The following is a 20851-nucleotide window of genomic DNA, read 5'->3' as shown; positions in this document are numbered from 1 at the left end:
AAGCAGACACACTCCTAGCTTTTAAAGCAACAAGCATTATTGAAAATCTGAAGGATCACTTACTACACAGTAAAAATTATGATACAATAATATGCCCTACTGAATTTTCGGTGGGCATCATTTTAAAAATAATGTTTACAACATTGATCCTTCTCAAACTTTTTCAAAAGACTAAAGAAGGAGGAACACTTCCTAACTCATTCTCAGAGGCCAAAACTACTCTTAAAACCAAAATCAGATAAAGATATTACAAAGAATTAATTTTTTAAAAACCCTCCACCCCAATATCTTTTAGGAACATCGATGTAAAAATATGCAGTAAAATACAAACAAATCAAGTTCAGCAAATTAAAAAGATATTAATACCATGGCAAAGTGGGATAAATCCCTGGAATGCAACATAGGAAATCAATGTAATACACCAGGTTAAAAAAACAAAAGAAAAATACATGATCATCTCTGTCTATACAGAAAAAGCATGTGACAAATTCAACATCATTTCCTGATAAAAAGAAAGCACCCAAGAATCTAGGAACAGAAGGAAACTACCTACACACACTAAAGGGCATGTATGATATGAAAACATTACACTCAATGATGAAAGACTGAAAGTTTTTCCTCTAAAATCAGGAAGACAAGGATACCCACAGTTTTCCTGTTTCTATTCAATATAGTTAAGACTGAAAAGTCTTGCCAGAGCAATTAGGGAAGAAAAAGAAATAAAGGTATCCAAATCTGAAAAGTACAAAATATTTGATATTTGTCACAACTTTTGTAAATGCCACAATGTACCCCCACCCAGCCCAGCAATAAAAACGTTAATTAAAAAAGAGAAGTAAAATTATCTTCCCTGATCACAGATAGTATGATCTCATATGTAGAAAACTAAAAAAAAAAAGTTTCTTCTTCCATTTCCTACATGGGAAGCAGGAAATGATTCTTTTTTCCCCATTCTCTCTGCTTTTCTTCTGTTATACTAAATTTCTTTCCTAATAAACTTTGCTGTCATTTTGAACCACAAAAAAAGACAGAATAAATGAATTCAGCAAAGTAGCAGGATACAAAGCCAACATGCAAGTCTCAGTTGCGTTTCTTAAAACTGACAATGAATAATTTAATAAGGAAATTCACTAATAGAAAGAAAATGAATAAAATATTTAGTAATTAACTTAACCAAGGAGTTGAAAGATTTGTGCAATGAAAACCACCCAATATTGGTGAAAGAAATTAAACACTGCAATAAACAGAAATATCCCATGTTCAGGAACTGAAAGACTTAATATTGTTCAGATGTGAATAGTACCCCAAGCAATCTACAGATTCAATGTACTTCCTATCAAAATCCCATTGATACTTATTGCCGTAATAGAAAAACCTACCCTGAAATTCATACAACTTCCCTAGGGACTCCAAACAATCTTGACAAAGAATAAATTATACTTCTTGGTTTTAAAACTTACTACAAAGCTACGGTAATCAAAAGTATGATGCTGGCAAAAAGAGAATCTCATAGGCCAAGGGAATAGAAGAGACAGCCCAGAAGTAAACCCTCACATATATGGTCAAACCATTTTTTAACAAGTACAAATACAATTAAATGGGAAAAGGACAGTCTTCAACAAATGAAACTAGATATGCACATGTAAAAGAATAAAACTGGATCCTCACCTAACACCATATACAAGTATTAACTCAAAATGGATCAAAGACTGAAATGCAAGACTTACAACTACAAAAATGATTAGAAGAAAACACTTCATGATTTGGCAATGAATTCTTGGACATGATACAGAAGGTACAAGCAACAGCCACAAAAATATAGACAAGTATATTTGAAATTAAAAACTTTATCAAAAGGCAGTATCAACAGAGTACAAAGGCAACCCACAGACACAATTTATTTTATGGTTTTTTAAATTACTTTTATTCATATGTGCATACAATATTTGGGTCATTTCTTCCCCCTTCCCCCGCCCCTCCCTTTTCTGCTGCCCCCTCCCCCTCACTCCCACCCCCTCGCTACCAGGCAGAACCTATTTTGCCCTTATCTCTAATTTTGTTGAAAAGAGAGTATAAGCAATAATAGGAAGGACCAAGGGTTTTTGCTAGTTGAGATTATGATAGCTATACAGGGAGTTTACTCCATTGCTTTCCTGTACATATATGTTACATTCTAAATTAATTCTTCTCGAACTAACCTTTTCTCTAGTCCTGGTCCTCTTCTCCTATTGGACTCTGTTGCTTTAAACTTTCTGCATTAGTTCCTTTGCATTGAGGACATCAAATGCTATATTGTTTTTTTTGTGGTTTCTTGCCTATCCTCATACCTCCCTTGTGTGCTCTTGCCTCATCATGTGATCAAAGTCCAATCCCCGTTGTGTTTGCCCTTGATCTAAAGGGAGAAAACACGATTTTTGGTCTTCTGGGTCTGGCGAACCTTGTTCAGGATGATGTTCTCCAGTTCCACCCATTTACCTGCAAATGATAAGATTTCATTCTTCTTCATGGCTGAGTAGTATTCCATTGTGTATAAATACCACATTTTCTTAATCCATTCATCAACAGTGGGGCATCTTGGCTGTTTCGATAACTTGGCTATTATGAATAGTGCTGCAATAAACACAGGTGTAAAAGTGCCTTTGGAGTAACCTTTGTCGCATTCCTTAGGGTATATCTCCAAGACTGCTATTGCTGGATCATATGGCAGATCTATGTTTGGACATTTAAGCCTCCAAATTTTTTTCCAGAGTGGTTGTAGTAGTTTGCATTCCCACCAGCAGTGTATAAGGGTTCCTTTTTCCCCACATCCTCGCCAGCACCTGTTGTTGGTGGTGTTTTTGATGATGGCTATTCTAACAGGGGTGAGGTGGAATCTTAGTGTGGTTTTGATTTGCATTTCCTTAATGGTTAGGGATGGTGAGCATTGTCTCATGTGTTTTTGGCCATTTGAATTTCTTCTTTTGAGAAAGTTCTGTATAGTTCAGTTGCCCATTTCTTTATTGGTTCATGTGTTAGGCAGTTTTCCTTCCCTTTCTATTTTGTGGAACAGTTTAAGGAGGGTTGGTATCAGTTCTTCTTTAAAGGTCTGATGTAATTCAGCAGAGAATCCATCAGGTCCTGGACTTTTCTTTTGGGGGAGACTCTTGATTGCTGCTTCAATTTCATTTTGTGTTATAGATCTACTCAGGTGATTAATTTCCTCTTGGTTCAGTTTTGGATGATCATATGTATCTAGAAACCTATCCATTTCTTTTAGATTTTCAAATTTATTTGAATATAGGTTCTCAAAGTAGTCGCTGACGATTTCCTGGCCTTCCATGGTGTTTGTTGTTATCTCCCCTTTTGCATTCCTGATTCTACTAATTTGGGTTTTTTCTCTCCTCATTTTAGTCAGGTTTGCCACGGGTCTATCGATCTTGTTTATTTTTTCAAAGAACCAACTTTTTGTTTCATTAATTCTTTGTATGGTTTTTTCGTTTCTATTTCATTGATTTCAGCTCTTATTTTTATTATTTCTCTCCTATTTGTTTTGGGATTTGCTTGTTCTTGCTTTTCTAGGAATTTGAGATGTATCATTAGGTCATTGACTTGAGATCTTTCAGTCTCTTTAATATATACACTCATGGCTATAAACTTTCCTCTCAGGACTGCCTTTGCTGTGTCCCATAGTTTCCAGTAGACTGTGTTTTCATTTTCATTGACTTCCAGGAATCTTTTAATTTCCTCTTTTATTTCATCAATGACCCATTGTTCATTAAGCAATGAGTTGTTCAGGTTCCAGCTGTTTGCATGTTTTTTGTCTTTGTTTTTGTTGTTGAGTTCTAGTTTTATTGCATTGTGATTGGATAGAATGCATGGTATAATTTCTATTTTCTTATATTTGCTGAGGCTTGCTTTGTGCCCTAGGATATGATCTATTTTGGAGAAGGTTCTATGGGCTGCTGAGAAAAATGTATATTGTATAGAAGTTGGATGAAATGTTCTGTAGACATCAACTAGGTCCATTTGATCTATGGTATGTTTTAGATCTAGGATTTCTTTACTGATTTTTTGTATGGATGACCTATCTCTTGATGATAGTGGGATGTTAAAGTCTCCCGCAACCACTGTGTTGGAGTTAATATATGCTTTTAGGTCCTTCAGGGTATGTTTGATGAAATTGGGTGCGTTGACATTGGGTGCATGTAGGTTGATAATTGTTATTTCCTTTTGGTCTATTTCCTCTTTTATTAGATCAATGTAGGTTTGAAGTCTACTTTGTCAGAGGTAAGTATTGCTACTCCTGCCTATTTTGGGGGGCCATTGGCTTGGTAAATCTTCTTCCAGCCTTTCATCCTAAGCCTATGTTTATTTCTATTGATGAGGTGGGTCTCCTGTAAGCAACAAATTGTTGGATCTTCCCTTTTAATCCATTTCGTCAAGTGGTGCCTTTTGATGAGGGAGTTAAGTCCGTTAACATTAAGTGTTAGTACTGATAGGTATGTGGTGATTCCTGTCATTTAGTTGTCTTAGTTGTGTTAGGGTTTGATTGTGTGTAGCTAAATCAACGTTACTCTCTACTTTCTTGCTTTTTCTTTTCCTGTAGTTTGGTACTGCCTGCCCATTCATGGTTATGTTGGGTTTCACTTTCTGTGTGCAGAATCCCTTGAAGAATCTTTTGTAGTAGGGTTTTATGGTCATATATCTTTTAGTTTCTGCTTATCATGGAAGACTTTTATTGCTCCATCTATTTTGAATGATAGTTTTGGTGAGTAGAGTATCCTAGGGTTGAAGTTATTTTCATTCAGTGTCCGGAAGACCTCACCCCAAGCTCTTCTTGCTTTTAATGTTTCTGTTGAGAAGTCTGCTGTGATTTTGATGGGTTTACCTATGTATGTTACTTGTTTTTTCTCCCTTACAGCCTTCAATATTGTTGTTTTAATGATAATATCTCATGGGGTAGTTCTATTTTGATCAGATCTGCTCAGTGTTCTGGAGGCTTCCTATATCTGTATGGGCATAGCTTTCTCTAGATTTGGGAAATTTTCTGTTATTATTTTGTTGAATATATTACGCATTCCTTTTGCTTGCACCTCTTCTTCTTCAATGCCCATGATTCTCAGGTTTGGTCTTTTGATGGAGTCAGTAAGTTCTTGCATTTTCTTTTCACAGGTCTTGAGTTGTTTAACTAATAGTTCTTCAGTTTTTCCTTTAATTACCATTTCATCTTTGAATTCTGAGATTCTGTCTCCTGCTTGTTCTACTCTGCTGGATTGGCCTTCCATTTTGTTTTGCATTTCTGTTTCGTTCTTTTTTCTGAGATTTTCCATATCCTGAGTCACTTCCTCTTTGATGTTGTCTATTTTCGTCCTGAGTTCTTTTATCTCTTTATTTATCTTGTTCTTTGTTTCACTTTGGTGCTTTGGTGTTTTTATAGTGCTTCTATAGTTTCTTTTATTTGTTCTTGTGCTTTCTCAAATTCTCTATTTTTGTTGTCTTGGAATTTCTTAAGTGTGTCTTATACATTTTGGTTGACCATATCCAGTATCATCTCTATAAAATTCTCATTGATTACTTGCAGAATTTCTTCTTTCAGATTGTTCTTGTGGGCTTCATTGGGTTCTTTGGCATAGTTTATCTTCATTTTGTTGGAGTCTGGATCTGGGTATCTGTTTTCTTCATTTCCCTCTGGTTCCTGTACTAATTTATTTTTGGAGGGAAAATGGTTTCCCTCTTTTTTCTGTCTTCCCATCATTCCCCTTGCTATTGTTACTGTCTCTGTCCTTTATGTAATCAGTATTGCCTAGCTTGTAATAGTAACAATGATGATTATCTGGTGGTCTCCCAAGCAGGTTAGGAGCTGGCATCTGGCAGCGTGGGAGCCCTTCTGGTTTCTCCATTTAATGAGGTGTGGGGATGTTATGCGCAGGCTGGGGGTGTGGAGGTGTCGGAGTTTTGCCTCTTCTTGGTGGTTTCTCCTGCCAGGTGTATCTCCAGCATCTCTCCAAGAGTTTACTTTAGGAAGCACACTTTCTGCTTCCTCCCTCTAGTCGCCATCCTGGAATCTCTCCACAATTTATTTTAAATCATGTATCTGTTAAAGGATTACTCTCCAGAATATATAGAAAATTCCTAAAATTCCTGACAAAAAATAAGCTAATTCAAAAATAGCTAAAGCATAAAAAAGGATGGAATTATATTATTTACAGGAAAATGGATACAACTGGAGATCATCATGTTAAGTGAAATAAGCCAGACTCAGAAGACAATTATTTCATGTGTTTGCTGATGTGCAATCTATACCTAAAATAACATGAAAGTAAAAGAGGGACTACTTGGGTGGAGGGAGACAAGAAAGAGTAAAGGAAGAAGAACATGCTTAAAATACATTGCATACATGTATGAAAATGTCATAATGGAACACATTTGTACAATCAATAAAAAAATGAAAAAAATACAAAAGTTTTTTAAAATGTGCAAATGACTTGAATTGAAAATTATCCAAAGAAGAGTGACAAATTGGCCAAGAAACAAGTGAAAATACACTTAACAACGCTAATCATGAGAGAAATCAGAACACTGTACACTGGGCACATGTATTAGCAAAATAAAACACCCTGGTACTATTAATGCATGCAAATAAAAATAGTTTTAAAAATGAGCAACCACCAATGAAAGAATATAAAAAGAAAGTAACAAGTATTGGTGAGGATGTGAAGAAAGTGGAACACTTGGGCACTGTTGTTGGGAAATGGAATAGTGGTTCCTCAACAGATTAAAAATAGAATTAACACATGATTCAGTAATTCCTCTTCTGTGTATATACCCAAAAGAATTACAGTGAGGGTCTCTAAGTCATACCCAAGTTCACAGCATCATTATTCACAATGAGTCAGCAAGTGAAGTATTCATCAGTGGATGAAAGGACAAGCAAATTGTAGCACATATGTACAATGGACTATTACTCAGCCTTTTCTGAAGGGAATTCTGACATATTACAATGAAGATAAGTCCTGAGGACATTATACTAAATAAAAAAAGCTAGTGACAAAAAGACCAATATTATATGGTTTCACACTTATGAGATATTCAGAGTAGTCAAAAGTAGAACGGTGGTTGTCAGGGAATGGGGAGAAAGGAGAATGGGGAGTTATTATTCAATGAGTACAGTTTCAGTTTTGGAAGATGAAAAGAGATATTGATGTGAATGGCGATGATGGTTGCATAACAATATGAAATACTACCACTGAACTGCAACTATACACTTATCAATGGTTAAGATGGTCAACTTTATGTTATATGTATTTTAGCATAGACTTGAAGAAATTAATGGTTTAAATGAGTCAAATGTAAAAATACAAATTTAAATATGATGCTGAATTAGAAATCTGCATAATAGAAAACAATGCAAAGAATTACAAGGGCTGGGGTGTGTAGGTCAGTGGTAAAGTATTTGCTTAACCTGCATAGCCCTTAGGTTTGATTTCCAGAGACATAAAAAACTATTATTAATAATAATAATAAAGAACTCTAAGTATATATTAATATATCTTTAACAATGAACACAGTTAAGGACTGGTGGGGTGGCTCAAGTGGTAGAGCACCTGCCTAAAAAGCATGAGGCCATGAATTCAAACCTCAGTACTACGAAAAAAGAAAAAAAAAAAAAACCCACAGTAGAATATATTCAGAAGCAATTTTTTAAAAATGTGTTCTGCACATTTTCTTTGGCAGGATCCGTGTCTTACCCTCCAGGGACTCTGTCTGGACGCCCACTGCTGACACAGCTGGCTCCATAACCAGTGCAGTCTCCACACACGGTGCACACCATGCACTGCTCCAGCTTCCACTTATGCATGCCTGGAGGGCACATCATGGACTTCTCATCTTTTTCATCTAGTTCTTCTTCCAGGTCCTCATCCATTGCTGTTGCCATATTTTCAACTCCAAACCCTATTTGACAAATCAATTTATAATTTTTATGTGATTTATTGTCATGTATGGAAAATGTGTATTACCCATTTAAAAATTATATGACACCTTGCTAATCCAAATCATCATGCAAAAGAATTTTAAAATTTAACAAAGTAATTTAGGGACCACTAATAAATGTTCTACTCACTTGCTTTTAGCAAAAGAAGGTAAGAAAGGCTACTGCTACTGTCAAACACATCTTTTTATTTAATATATACCTGTTAGCACTAGTCATTTAGATTTAAATGTACTATCATTGACATATTTCCAATACAGTGGTAAGTCCAAAAAATTTGCAGACAAATATGACTAATAGATTTATACTTACAAAACACTAAAGTTTTATATTTTCTGGGTATGATATAAGTGCACAATATATCTTACATACAAATATATAAGAGTAAATTAAAATATAAGAACATGGCTGAAAGCATACTTATTAAAGTCCTGTTGTTAGTTGTTACTGCTGGAAAGAAATGGAAAATAATAAAAGCCTTGGAAGGGAAATACAGGGCCTTTAAACCTTAGCTGTAATTATTTTCTACTGAAAAAACAACAAGATGATGGTATACTTTTTTATTTCAATGTTATTTTCTATACTTTTCCTATTAAAAAACTTTAAAATCACTTTGTTTTTACTTTACAATATGTATTAATTTCATGTGTCTTATTTTACTCATATGCTTTCTAATCAATTAGTTACTAACAGATTAAGTGGTATTCCTATTATGGAAAAAAATTTTTTTGGTTATGCCAATTTTCACAACAGTTTCAGAATAATAATAAATAATTTTGCATGACTCAGACCTCTTATAAAATATAACTTGAGTACACATTTAAACTACAAATAAAAAACTAAACTGATGATCTCTTCTTTGCCCTAGTGGAATTATCCAAAATTATGGTTCACTAGTTTAGCAAGAAGATTGTGAAGTAATCTATTTCTTTTGTTTGATTTCTCTTCTTTTAAAAAGTCAGTATGTTCTAACAGATCATCCTTTCTAAAACAGGTATGCTTTAAATACATATATACACACATAAAGCCAAAAACCCCATACAAAAAACCAACAGCCACAAAACAATGCCTTTTTGAAATCCAGAAGTCTGCCAGAAAACAGGCCCCAAAAAGAGATAAAACTTGGTTTCAATAATGAACTAAATTCTCAAAATGTTGGTACTTTAAGCACAGTCCAATGCTTAGTTCTGGTGATATGTATGTACTGTCTTTTTCTCCAGCCCACACAAATTTAAAAATAGAAAGCCAGTTTTTGGAGTGAAGTGTAAAGACATTTTGATAACAGCTACAAGTAAAAATTGAGAGAAAAAATGAAGCAGACACGCTATTTCAAAAACAACACAAAAACACAAGACTCTAACACAAGGCAATCAGAGAATGACTCCTTTCCTCCCTTCAACAGCTGGAGGGTTGGGACAAAGCATACTATGAAGGAGTCCTATCTATAAGTTAGTCTTTTCTGACAAAGGGTCAGAGACACAAGAACATTATGAACTGTCAGGAACAAATTAAATCACAAGTAGCACATGCTGATAAATTTTGCCAGATAGATGCTGCCAAAAGTTGTTCAAACTAAAGGTGTGTACAGAAGGAGCTAATGACAAAGAGCATGGAAAATTCACTTCCCTGGAAAGATTGAGTGAGCAAAAATGCCAAATCAAAGAAACACTTATTTTGTGTAGAATTTAAATAGCTACATAGGCAAGCCAGATCATTTGCTCACAAACTAAAAATCTAAAACATATTTGATTTTTCCAGTGATATAATTTTAGTAATAATTATTATCAAATAAATAAGAATTTCAGAGGTATTCCCAATTCATAGGTAAGAAATCAAGAAGAGTAAGATTTCTTTACTATATTTTAAAAATGAATAAAAAGATAGCACAATTCTTATGGTACAAAAATTAAACACCTACCTTTTCCTCCTTGGTTCATGGCACCAGTGTCTCTTCCACACTGTCCTTTATTATTTACACCAAATGTCCAAACTTCTCCATTCTTCATTAAAACACAAGTGTGAGCTTTGCCCATAGCTACCTGAGTTACAAAATGGCCCTTCAAATCAGTTACCAAACCTAAAGGAAAGATACAAATTTGGTAAAAACAAAAAAGCCCTTCTGGGCCTAGAAAAAGAACTGCTTCAATAAAGAACTTTTCATTTCTGGGGCAAATAACTCACCAAAATGGGAAATGAGTGGTCAACACACTGGCAGGGCATCACCAAATTTAATTTTTAAAATTTTTAATGTAGTTTATTTTAAAATGTTGCTCAGACTTAGGACAGATCTTTACTGTAACACTAACCCAAGCTTCAATCTCCTAAATGCTTGCTCCAAATGCCAACACCTCTCAACAGTACTCAGGAAGGTCAGTAGTTCTCAAACTTCTAGTGCAGCCATAAAAAAATCTACAAATCTTTACCTGCTTTGATCTGCCTCAGCAAAACAAAGTCAAACTTTGCCACAGTATACCATAAAGACATTACTTTTATAGAAACCTGTCCAGAGTTTCCAAAATAGTATTTTTCAGTCCTGTTCAATATCAATGCTTTCTTCTTTAATCCACTACAGTGACTTCCTAAACTTCCCTTATTCACATATTATTTTCACTATGCTTGCCACATCCAAATGCTATTACCTACTTAATATTTTGCAACAACTTTAAATTGACAAAAGAATATTTAACCTTATTAAGTAGTAATAAAAGTGAGATTATTAAATATTTCTTAATAAACATAAAATTAAAACTTTCTTACATAAATTATGGTGCTTGTTCCCTGTAAACTACAAATAATATCAATCTTACATCACACACTGGGAAAGCTATTTTATATTATTAGCTCTAGTATAATTTCCTTAAAGTGGCCTTCTGTTTCCTTTATACTAGTTTAAGCCTTTTTGTTTGTTAAGTACACTTTAAAAATTCCTACTTTTAGTATTAGCAATACTTCTTATTAAGAGTACAAGCTGACGTAACTTGAGACCTTACACCTTCTAGACTGTGAGCAAAGCATTATCTCCTATAATTATCATAATAGCTTTATGAGGTAGGTAGTATTATAAGCTCCCTTTTAAAGGTGGTGGTGGGGAATCTGAATGGTTAAGTAAACTGTTACCCAACTAAAATTGTTGTTGCCAACATCTGACTCTGTCTACAACCATTAAGCCATACATTTTAAATACCTGAAGTCTACCATACTCAATTCTCAGATCCTCAAAAAGGCAGGGACCATGTCTGTCTGGTCCATCAAACCCTTAGGTATTGTTTGTGCTCACCAAATAAATGCATAAATTTTCATCAGCCTTAGTCAAGAGGAGTTTGGCAAGTAGCAGTTATACTAGACATCATTTTTATACTGTATATGTACTATCCCAAAAGTGTGGTTCACTGACAGTTGCAGCCAAATGACAACCTAAATGTCACCACATTAAGCCAGATCACTATCAGGGTACAGTTCAACTTAATAATTGCTATAAATGTTCTATGTGTGTCAGTTCTCCACGATGAGATAATCACTTAAAACTCCAATCAAAAGCTTTATTAGTTTTTTATAAAAAATTCAAAGGTATCACACAGTTATCTCACATAAAATCCTCTCAAGTGGAATGAATCATTTATTATACTCATTTCTAATTGCTAGAAAGAAAATCTAGCAACAAAACCTGATGAGATCTTGAGATTCCAGTTTATAAATATAACATTATTTACTAATTCTACTCTTCATATCCACCTTTTAAATTTTTAGTTTTAAAGTCACCCAGTCACTTGACAACTAATTCTTAAGACCCTACCATGTGCCACTGTCTAGGCGCTAGGGATATAATACAGTAGGTAGTAAGACAAGAAAATCCCAACCTGATCAGACCTAACAGGGGAGATAAACAAGGCAATAAGTAGAAGACAGCTTTGTTAGGAGGATCATTTCCTACAACGTACTACCATTACCCCAGGGACAGGCCACATGAGCTCCTGAGTGCAGGGAAAGCTTTCAAGGGAAAGAGCTAACACAAAGTTTCACTTACTCTCCATGAAACTAGGGTCAGAGCTCCTGGTGACATATGCTTCATTTTTAGAAGAAAATACAAAAAAAGTAGAGAAAGCAAGCTACAAATGTTAATTTTCTAGACATATCTTTGTAATGTCTAATCATTCATACTGGAATATTCTTTGAATAAAAGTCAAATGATTTTAAGTGTTTTACTTACTTGAACTATCAGAGTAAATGGCATCTTTCCCAAACATGTATAGTTCTCCATCTTTAGAAATAACAGAACTACTTCCATTATTGCAGGCTGTATACACCACAATCTTTCCTTCCATTTTAATTATTTTTTTAGGTTTATAGGGTTTTGATTGCCGTCTGCTCTTAGCTTAAAAAAAAGAATAAAGTTAATGCATCTAGGTACAAATAATAATTATCACCATCATCATAATGGCTTGAATATAAAGCTCAAATAAAAATGTTATTTGCATGTTTAAATATCATAAAGTATATTTATGATATACTTTATTCTCATGAAGGCATGGGCTTCCCAACATGTCAATTCAATTGAATCACCTTGCCAGCTTCATCTGGTCAATTAATATTTAGGTTATCAATGTTAGATCCTACTACCTTGTAACACATGGAAATTTCCAATGGGAAACACGTTTCCCATCAAACTTTGGGGGGTTTGCTCTCTAAATTAGCTTTTACATTATCAACCCCATTCCATTATCATGTATATATAACCTCCTTTTCTCTCAAACTGTAATTCACATGAGAGATCCTGGAAACTAAAGTTAAGTTCCTCATTCATTTGAGATGTATTTATTAAGTAGCTACACCAAGTCAATGAGAGATTGTAAGGAAGGGAGAAGAGCAAATAAATTGAAATGGGGGTGATTCAAGCAGCCTGTGTTCTCAAAAACTAGATCCTTAAAATAAGCAAAAGATGGGGAACATCAACCAGCTGTTCCTGCAGTCAGCCTGTTTCCTACATGCCTTTTAGAATAAGAACATATTGTGCTAGACCTTAAAAAAGCATCCTATTTTTCATATGGAATGATACATATACACATGTACAGTAAATATTTTACCTGGTGGCTCAAGCAAAGAAAGAAGGGAAAAAACTGGCTGTGCTGAATTTAGGAGACATAGTAATATACTTTATGGCTATTTTAAGGGTTTTTTCCCAGGGTAATTTTTATTTTCATGCAATTTTTACATGTGATTATTTCAAAGATTAGTCCCTGTAACATGCTATCCCAATATACAATATGCAAAATACATGAGAAGTTACTTAAGAGAGAGAGAGAGAGAGAGAGAGAGAGAGAGAGAGAAACGATACTTTGAGGAAGACTTTGAATAGAGAAACAGAAAATATAAGAAATGAAATTGCTTAGATTTTCATTACTGAGCAATGATTTTTATCACAGAGAAAGAATACTAAAACAAGTAACCCATAGTCGACACTAATTAAACAAGGTTACATACAGTTTACTTTCACTCTGAAATATGGGAATAAATAGTTTTTGAATAATACCAATTGACATAACAGAGTAACAAAACATTCTCAGATGAATGCATAAAAAATCATGAATATTAACTCTAGAATGAAATCAGCAATCACATTTCTTTAATGCACAGTATGCTAGCATTTACTGAGTATGCCCCAATGTAAAATTCTGTATTAACTTAGTGAGGTTAGTGTCAGTGAAACTGATAAACTTTATGTTAACAAATTCCCCATTGTTTTTACTCAGTGTCCAGATGATCAGTTGACTTACTTGACTCTCCATCTTCTCCTTTACTAGCAGATCCTGTAAAGAATATGCTTCCATCTTCTGCAACTAAAAGGGCGTGAGAGCCATCATGTCCAACTGAGAAGTGTACTATCTTTGGAGATTTTGTAATTGGTAGCTCAACCCATTTTCCTGCTGAAGGACCACCTTGTTTGATTCCAAGACTCTGGTATTTGCCCGTGTAATATATCTTACATATTAAAAGAGAAAAAGGAATTACAGTGCCTTTTGGGATAGTGCATCAGGTTTTACACAGGAGAAGAAAAAGTTTCTGCATTTTATTGAAAAAGAAAACAAGAAATCAAGCTCTTTTTTTTTAATATTATTCAAATTCTATGACTTTAGCAACACAGAAATTGACCTGTTTTGTCAAAAAAGACACACTTCAAGATAGTTTATTGATATGCACTTATGATACTTACAGTTTTTCATAGCTACATTTATTTTCATAATTACACTCTAAACTCCTAGCAGAAAATTCATAAATTCTCAATTCAATTCCCCAGTTGTAATATGCTACATACAGATATATTTGCCTAGTAATTTCAATTCTCAGAATTCCTTTGACTATCTTACTTTCCCTTCACATTTGCTAGACAAGAAACTTCCAACTACCTCTCATCTATTAATTATACATGTTCCTACTTCGCACAACTTATATTCTGAACATTTACTAGAACTTGTGGTAAATATCTTATTCATCAAAATAAACACAAAATATGAATTGGCCCTAACGAAAAGAAGTACAATTAAAATTAACTGGCTGTAAAAATATAATATTTTACAAAGTTTTAAGGCCTTAAATGTCACTGTTGATTCACTATTTCCAACATGAATAAAGTTTGCACCATGTAAAAAGACAAAGATGATTTATGTGTAAACGTGTAAACTGTATAAACCAGCAAATTATGCCATTAGAGTAATAATTGTTAAATTTTAATAAAAAAGAGCAAGTTACCTTTCCATTTGCTGTTTTCATTAGTGCAAACTCTCGTCCTGCACCGAGAATTGCTGATTCCTCATCAAATCCTGTACCTACAATACCACAAGATGAAAAAGTACTATTGCATTTCTGATATGAATAATTCCAAGTACAACACACACTCTTTCAAGTGATTTAAATCAATTCAATTAATATCATTCAAAAAACAAAGGTTCAGGCATAGTGGTACATGCCTGTAATCCTAGCACTTGGGAGGAAGATGGCTGAGTTTGAGGCCAGTCTGGGCTACATAGCAAGACTGTGTCTCAAAACAAAACAAAACAACACACACAAAGATGTCAAAATGTGACATATGCTTGAATTTTAAAAAATTAGTAATATAAGGCACACTACTCCAAGGAAAACTAAAGTTATCATAATCTTACCATGATAAAAAATTAAAATTAAAAATTCAGTGTCAGCAATACTTCCTGAAGGTATAGATGAATCAATTTTTATTAAGCATCTATTAGGTACTAGGTATAGTTTATGAACCTTATCTTTTTTGACCCTCACAACTGTGTTGTCCAATGTTTAAATGAACAGATGTAAAGCTTGGCAAGGTTCACCCAGATACAGTCATTTGGGCTTGAGAGATGACTTGCAGACATTTGGATTAGAGAATATCAGGTTCTCTATTTCCTGCTTTTTTCTACAGAATAACATTTTATAATGCTTCTTCGTAAATTTCAATACATACATATGCATACATATACACAGAACATACATATTCAAATTGTAAAACTGTAAGTAACTATAAATTTTATATAGCACATTTTATGATTTTGTCCAGTCATACAAACTACTAATCAGTCTATGGACTTTATAAGTAGAAAATTTATCAATTCAATATATTTTCTTATGAAAAAAGTACAAAACTACTACTTAATTAAAATTTAAAACATTCAAGTTAATGCACAAATATCAAACTTACTAAATTTCATTAGACAACAATCAAAAAGGTAGTTAATAAGTTAATAATAGCACTATTAAACCTTAAGTGGCAAGGCATGTAATAATGAAGACCCTTATAGGAACTAGTAATCACAATTACTTGTACAATACTGCAAAAATAAGTTGACTAAATACCAAAAAATACTCCATGGTAGTCTGTATTTCTGTACTCAGATGAAAAGTTATCCATCAGTTTATTAGATCAATTATTATTTTATTAGCTATAATGTCATTCTAAGAATATCTTGAAAATCTGTTCAAGTAAAAGTTAAAGATTTTAATGACAGAACTATGTACCTGTTGTAGTAGCACTAATAAGTTTTCAAGTTAATTGAAAAACAATGGAGCATATAAACTAACCATGTCCACCAGTATCTACCTGTAATTCTTATTAAATACATTTACTTTCTTTAGCTTTGTACAAAATGGTAATGGAAAAGTATTGATATGAGTCATTTCCTTAACATAGTTTTCCAATATCTTATTCTTTTTAAAGGCCATTATTTCCTAGTTACTTCTATGCATTAACTAATAATTAGATGTTCTAATAACAGACATAAAATAGCTGCTACAATACTAGCTGAAGTGCTGAAAACACAATGATAGTTTTAAAAAAAAAACAACCTAAGTCCTAACGAGGGGTACACCATTCCTGGAGCTACTACAATACCAGGTCAATGTGTGGAGTGGACAGAACAAGCTCCTATTCCATCTCCTGCTCCAAAAATTCATTTAATTTATTGTCCTTGGGTAGAGGACATAGAGACATAAACTGATAAGAACAGATACTACATTTGTTCTTAGCCAAAAGGCCAAAAAGTGATTAAAAATGATAGTCTATAAGAGTAAAGAATCTGAAACCAAAATAAGGGGAAAAGGCTTTTTCTCTTTTTTTTTTTTTTTGTTCATCTTACTTATAATATGCAAGTCCTTTTCCAGATCAAATAGTGAGATTCCACAGGCATGTAAGCATTTTCTGGCCAGTTTAAGTTGTAATTCTTGTTGAAGCACAGGTTCAGTACTCGTTGCAAATATTCTGACAACAAAGCCATCCTAAAAGAAATAAAATATCCACAACATTACATTGCATAAATCAGTCTTCTAAGGCTCTATATTCTAGCTAATAAAAACCAAATAATTTTAAAAAAAGGGATTTCATTTATGCCAGTTACTCATGACTCAAAGTACTTACATCTCTTGAAGCAGCAATCTGATTAATATATTCTCCATCAGTAAACAAAATATTTTGACCTTCAGTGTGGCAATCTGTGCAAAAGGAAGAAAAAATAATTATATTACAATATAAGTAAACAGCTCATAAAATGATTTTACTCCTTTGTTGAAATCAGAATGAGAGTTCTCCACGCAATAAGGATAGACTTAAACTCAAAAGGAGACTGCTTTTTAATAAAGAATTACAAATTAGCAGAAACTAAATAATTCATGTAGTAGTACTGATCACATTTTGTATTTTTATTTCTAAATCTTCACTAATGTAGGAATTGAGAATTCACCTAATTTCCAAATGAATTAATATCAGATATAGTCTGACCGTTAAACATGCACCATGATGAACAAACTACAATGTTGGCTATAATCATTTCAAAGCAATCACATGCAACATACACAACATTACTGTCAGACGTACATCACAGTCATTAGCGTCACAGAGAAATACAGATAGACCTAAAGCTTCTGTATCTGTCCAACTACTGATATCCTTTGTTTTGATAAAACAGATGATATTCAAAACCAGTTGTACATTTCCCACTCAGAAAGTCAACAGACATTGACTTTCCAGCACATACAGAATTTAGAATGCTCTAAACTTTTTAAACATTCATCCTTCACTGAACAGAGAAATCCATGCTCAATTTTTTTTGACTCAAAATGGTCAACTATGTTGGCTAGTGTAACATATTTTGTCAATACTGTGTAATACATCTCTACAGGGCAGTACACTATATGCTTTGATCAAAATAAAGCACTAGCTGCTCATTTGTAACAAGGGATACCAGTATTACAGAAGGACACTGGAACATGTGTTAGTGATGGCTACAAAATAACACAAAACTACAAGCAAAATCAACATCTATGTATAAATTGTATCCTTTTGGAAAAACAAATACTCAGCAAGCAAGTGTAAGAGCACACACACTTCCCAAAATAACTGCAGAGACTAGGATCAATCTCTCTATTAATTACAATACCAAAAACAAACAAACAAAAATACTTCATTTATAGTTGCACCTAAGTCAACAAAACATAAAATTCTGCTTTTTGGAATGCAGTAAATGGAGCCCACCCAAATAAGCTACATTACTCTACATCTTTGCCCAGGAGCTTCATACTAGCATACTTCCTTATTATAAATATGCAAAACACAGGCAGACCCTTACCAAATAGAGAATCAGTGATCACAAACTGGAAATAGAAACTGGGAGACAAGGCCCACTGGTAGCCCAAGAGACTTGGTAATCAAAGAGAGGAGAAATCGAAAGAAAGAGTTCCTAGTCCACTGTACAGAATACAAAGAGGCGCAAGAAAGATGCTTCTCAAGCTCTAAGCAGTAAGAGTTTAAACTAAAAAGCAAAGAAGAAAAACTGATTATAATTTCAGATAAATGCAGGGGTGAGGAGTGAAGCGGCGCAAGACTAGCAAAAAAAGCTTCATGATCTGAGGCAATCTGTCACCAGACACGGCAAGTAAATGACATAAGGATACAATCTGAAAGGTATGGTAAGATACAATGAATAAAGTGACAATTATCAGGGAGAAAAGTATGATTTAAGTTCATACATGCTAGGTTGAAATAACTTTCTTAAAAACCAGACTGTAAATAAAGTTGGGACATGAAGCTCAATGAATTCCCCATTTATGTCAATTTTAAACATGGTATTCATTACCACCTGAGAACCTGACAATTCACTTCTGCTCTTCCTGATGGGAAAGCTACAGAGAAGAGTTGTCCCTACTTAGGAAAAGCAAACGGTTCTACTGAAGAAAATGCAGTCCAGGCCAAAGAAATGAGAAAATGACCACAGGCTTCTTCAGGCTTGAGGGCTGAGTCTTCCCACCATGTGATTTCAAGGTTTTTCTCTTTATCCTTTCTTTATTGGTCGTGTAATATTGTAAGACAGTATCTTCAGGAATATATCAAGCAACATCTGTAAGCTTGGAAGGCACACAATATGGGACTATTCTCCAAAGTTTGGTTTGTTCTTCATAATGAATATAGCATGTATTTATGAAACACAGAAAGCCACACTTGTTTTGTTAAAAGTTGCATTCATATGTTAAATGATACAGAGGGAATTAAACTGAGTAAGGGCATTAAAAGTCACTTTTTAATCACAGTTGAATAAATAAAATAGATTCAGGTAGGTATTTGCAAATTGTCTTCTCAGTTACAATCTCAGATTGAGCAGGATAGAACTATATTCTTTAGATTAGTATCCATCTATTTGAGGTGACAAAATCTGTCAATTTAGAATTTTTTTTATGACATTATCCTAAAATAATCCGCACAAAGAGCAACAGGGATACTCATTACAATTTAATATACAGCAAATAATTGAAGGCTCCCATTCTAATATATCAACTGAATATATTTTATGACACTAAAAATGATATTCTGAAAGAACTAGAAACACATTCAGAATATTAAGTGAAAAGGGTAAGTTAAGAAAGTAATATGTCAGAAATGGCCCAAACAATGTATGCACATATGAATAAATGAACAAAAAAGAAAGTAATATGTAGCATATGACTTTTATCAAAGTACGTATGTATGTTCACCAAATTTTATACAATAAATAGTATTTTAATGTATGCATATATGTATGTTTGGAGAGTGCGCAAATTCTTAAAAATATTTTTTAATCACTGTTATTAAGACAAAAGACATAGCCCAGGACTTGTAATAAAAAAAGGGGAAAAAATGAAACCTCTGAAAACAGTTATTATAAAAGGTTTAGCTAAGTCATCTGCTTTCCAAGGCTGTTCTATCTTTGAAGAAAACATGAAAAGTTTCACTTTAACATGGTATCTATATATTAATTTGGATAAATGCATAGATAGCAAAGTTCAAATAAATGTTTGATGAGGTCGTAAGACTATTTTAAAAATTAAGCAGCAGCCTGGAGCAATTATCCATCTCAAAGTGATCTTTAGAAGTAGGTCTCAGGTTCAGATAGTCAAGTGCCTAGAAGTAATACTGCTATTGAACATGAAATTATTGACATACATTCAACATTTAAGAGTTTACTGTAACAATTTTAGCAAGTATCAAAAGTGTAAGCAAACTTAAAGACCTTACAATAGAGAATATTTTATGCACTTAACATTTAACAAAACTTGAGACCTAGTGCCTTAGAATTTAGACAACAGCGATTCAAATGATTTGTGATTTATGTACAACAACAAAATGAATTGTGGCCAAAATGCATTATACCAGAGCAATAAAAAAGTTTAAATGATGGGATAAAAATTAAAAATTCCCAACCACCTGAAAGTTTGTCAGTGAAAGTACTTTAAAAAGGAAAAAACAAGTATACCATTAAAACAAAAATAACCAGAAAGTTCTTTGTACTGGGCAATGTGAGAATTAAAGCTGTGTTTTTATTAAGAGCAACAAAATAACATCACCTCACTAATACAGCAGCTGAACAAGTCTTGGCAGTGGCTGAGCATGGTGGCTCATACCTGTAATCTCAGCTACTTGGGAGGCAGAGATAAAACAATCATGGCTCAAGGCTAGTACAAGCAAAATAATAATAATAATGAGACACTGTTTCAAAACACAATCTGAGAAAAAAAACCACAAAACAAAACAAGCTGGGAGTAGAGGTACATATCTGTAATTCCAGCTATGTAGGAGGTGTGGACAGGAGGACTGTGATCCCAAACCCACACAGGGAAAAAGTGTAAGACCCTATCTGAAAATTGACTAAAGCAAAAAGGGCTGGAGATATGGCTCAAGTGGAGAGCACCTGCCTAGCAAGTGCAAGAGCCTGAGTTCAATCCCAAGGGCACTAAAAATAAAGTGTTGGTGGCTTAAGGGTAGGGAACTATGCCATGAGAATGGACAAGAATTTAAAAACAAATATTAAGCCCCATTATACTACTTTTCTGATGTCTGTTGTCCTCATGTGTGTTATC

General features: G+C 33.7%; 1 protein-coding gene and 1 non-coding gene across 14 annotated transcripts in view; both read right to left on the bottom strand.

Moving 5' to 3' along the window:
* Mycbp2 (MYC binding protein 2) overlaps positions 1-20851 on the bottom strand; it is a 257047-nt gene that overhangs the window by 189112 nt on the left and 47084 nt on the right. For all 13 annotated transcript variants that reach the window (XM_074043187.1, XM_074043188.1, XM_074043191.1 and 10 more), the window contains 7 exons: positions 16884-16957; positions 16606-16744; positions 14714-14790; positions 13741-13945; positions 12177-12341; positions 9888-10046; positions 7728-7932 (listed from right to left, as the gene is read on the bottom strand). In XM_074043187.1, coding sequence (XP_073899288.1) covers positions 7728-7932; positions 9888-10046; positions 12177-12341; positions 13741-13945; positions 14714-14790; positions 16606-16744; positions 16884-16957 — 1024 coding nt within the window. The remainder of the gene's footprint in view (positions 1-7727; positions 7933-9887; positions 10047-12176; positions 12342-13740; positions 13946-14713; positions 14791-16605; positions 16745-16883; positions 16958-20851) is intronic.
* Positions 16328-16515, bottom strand: LOC141413064 (U2 spliceosomal RNA). Its single transcript, XR_012437898.1, has one exon. It is a non-coding gene; the product is annotated as a U2 spliceosomal RNA (small nuclear RNA).

The sequence above is a fragment of the Castor canadensis genome, chromosome 10, assembly GCF_047511655.1.
Source record: "Castor canadensis chromosome 10, mCasCan1.hap1v2, whole genome shotgun sequence".
Lineage (NCBI taxonomy): Eukaryota > Metazoa > Chordata > Mammalia > Rodentia > Castoridae > Castor > Castor canadensis.
The sequence above is the reverse complement of the archived record's forward strand: the minus strand, read 5'-3'. Positions and strand labels throughout refer to the sequence as shown.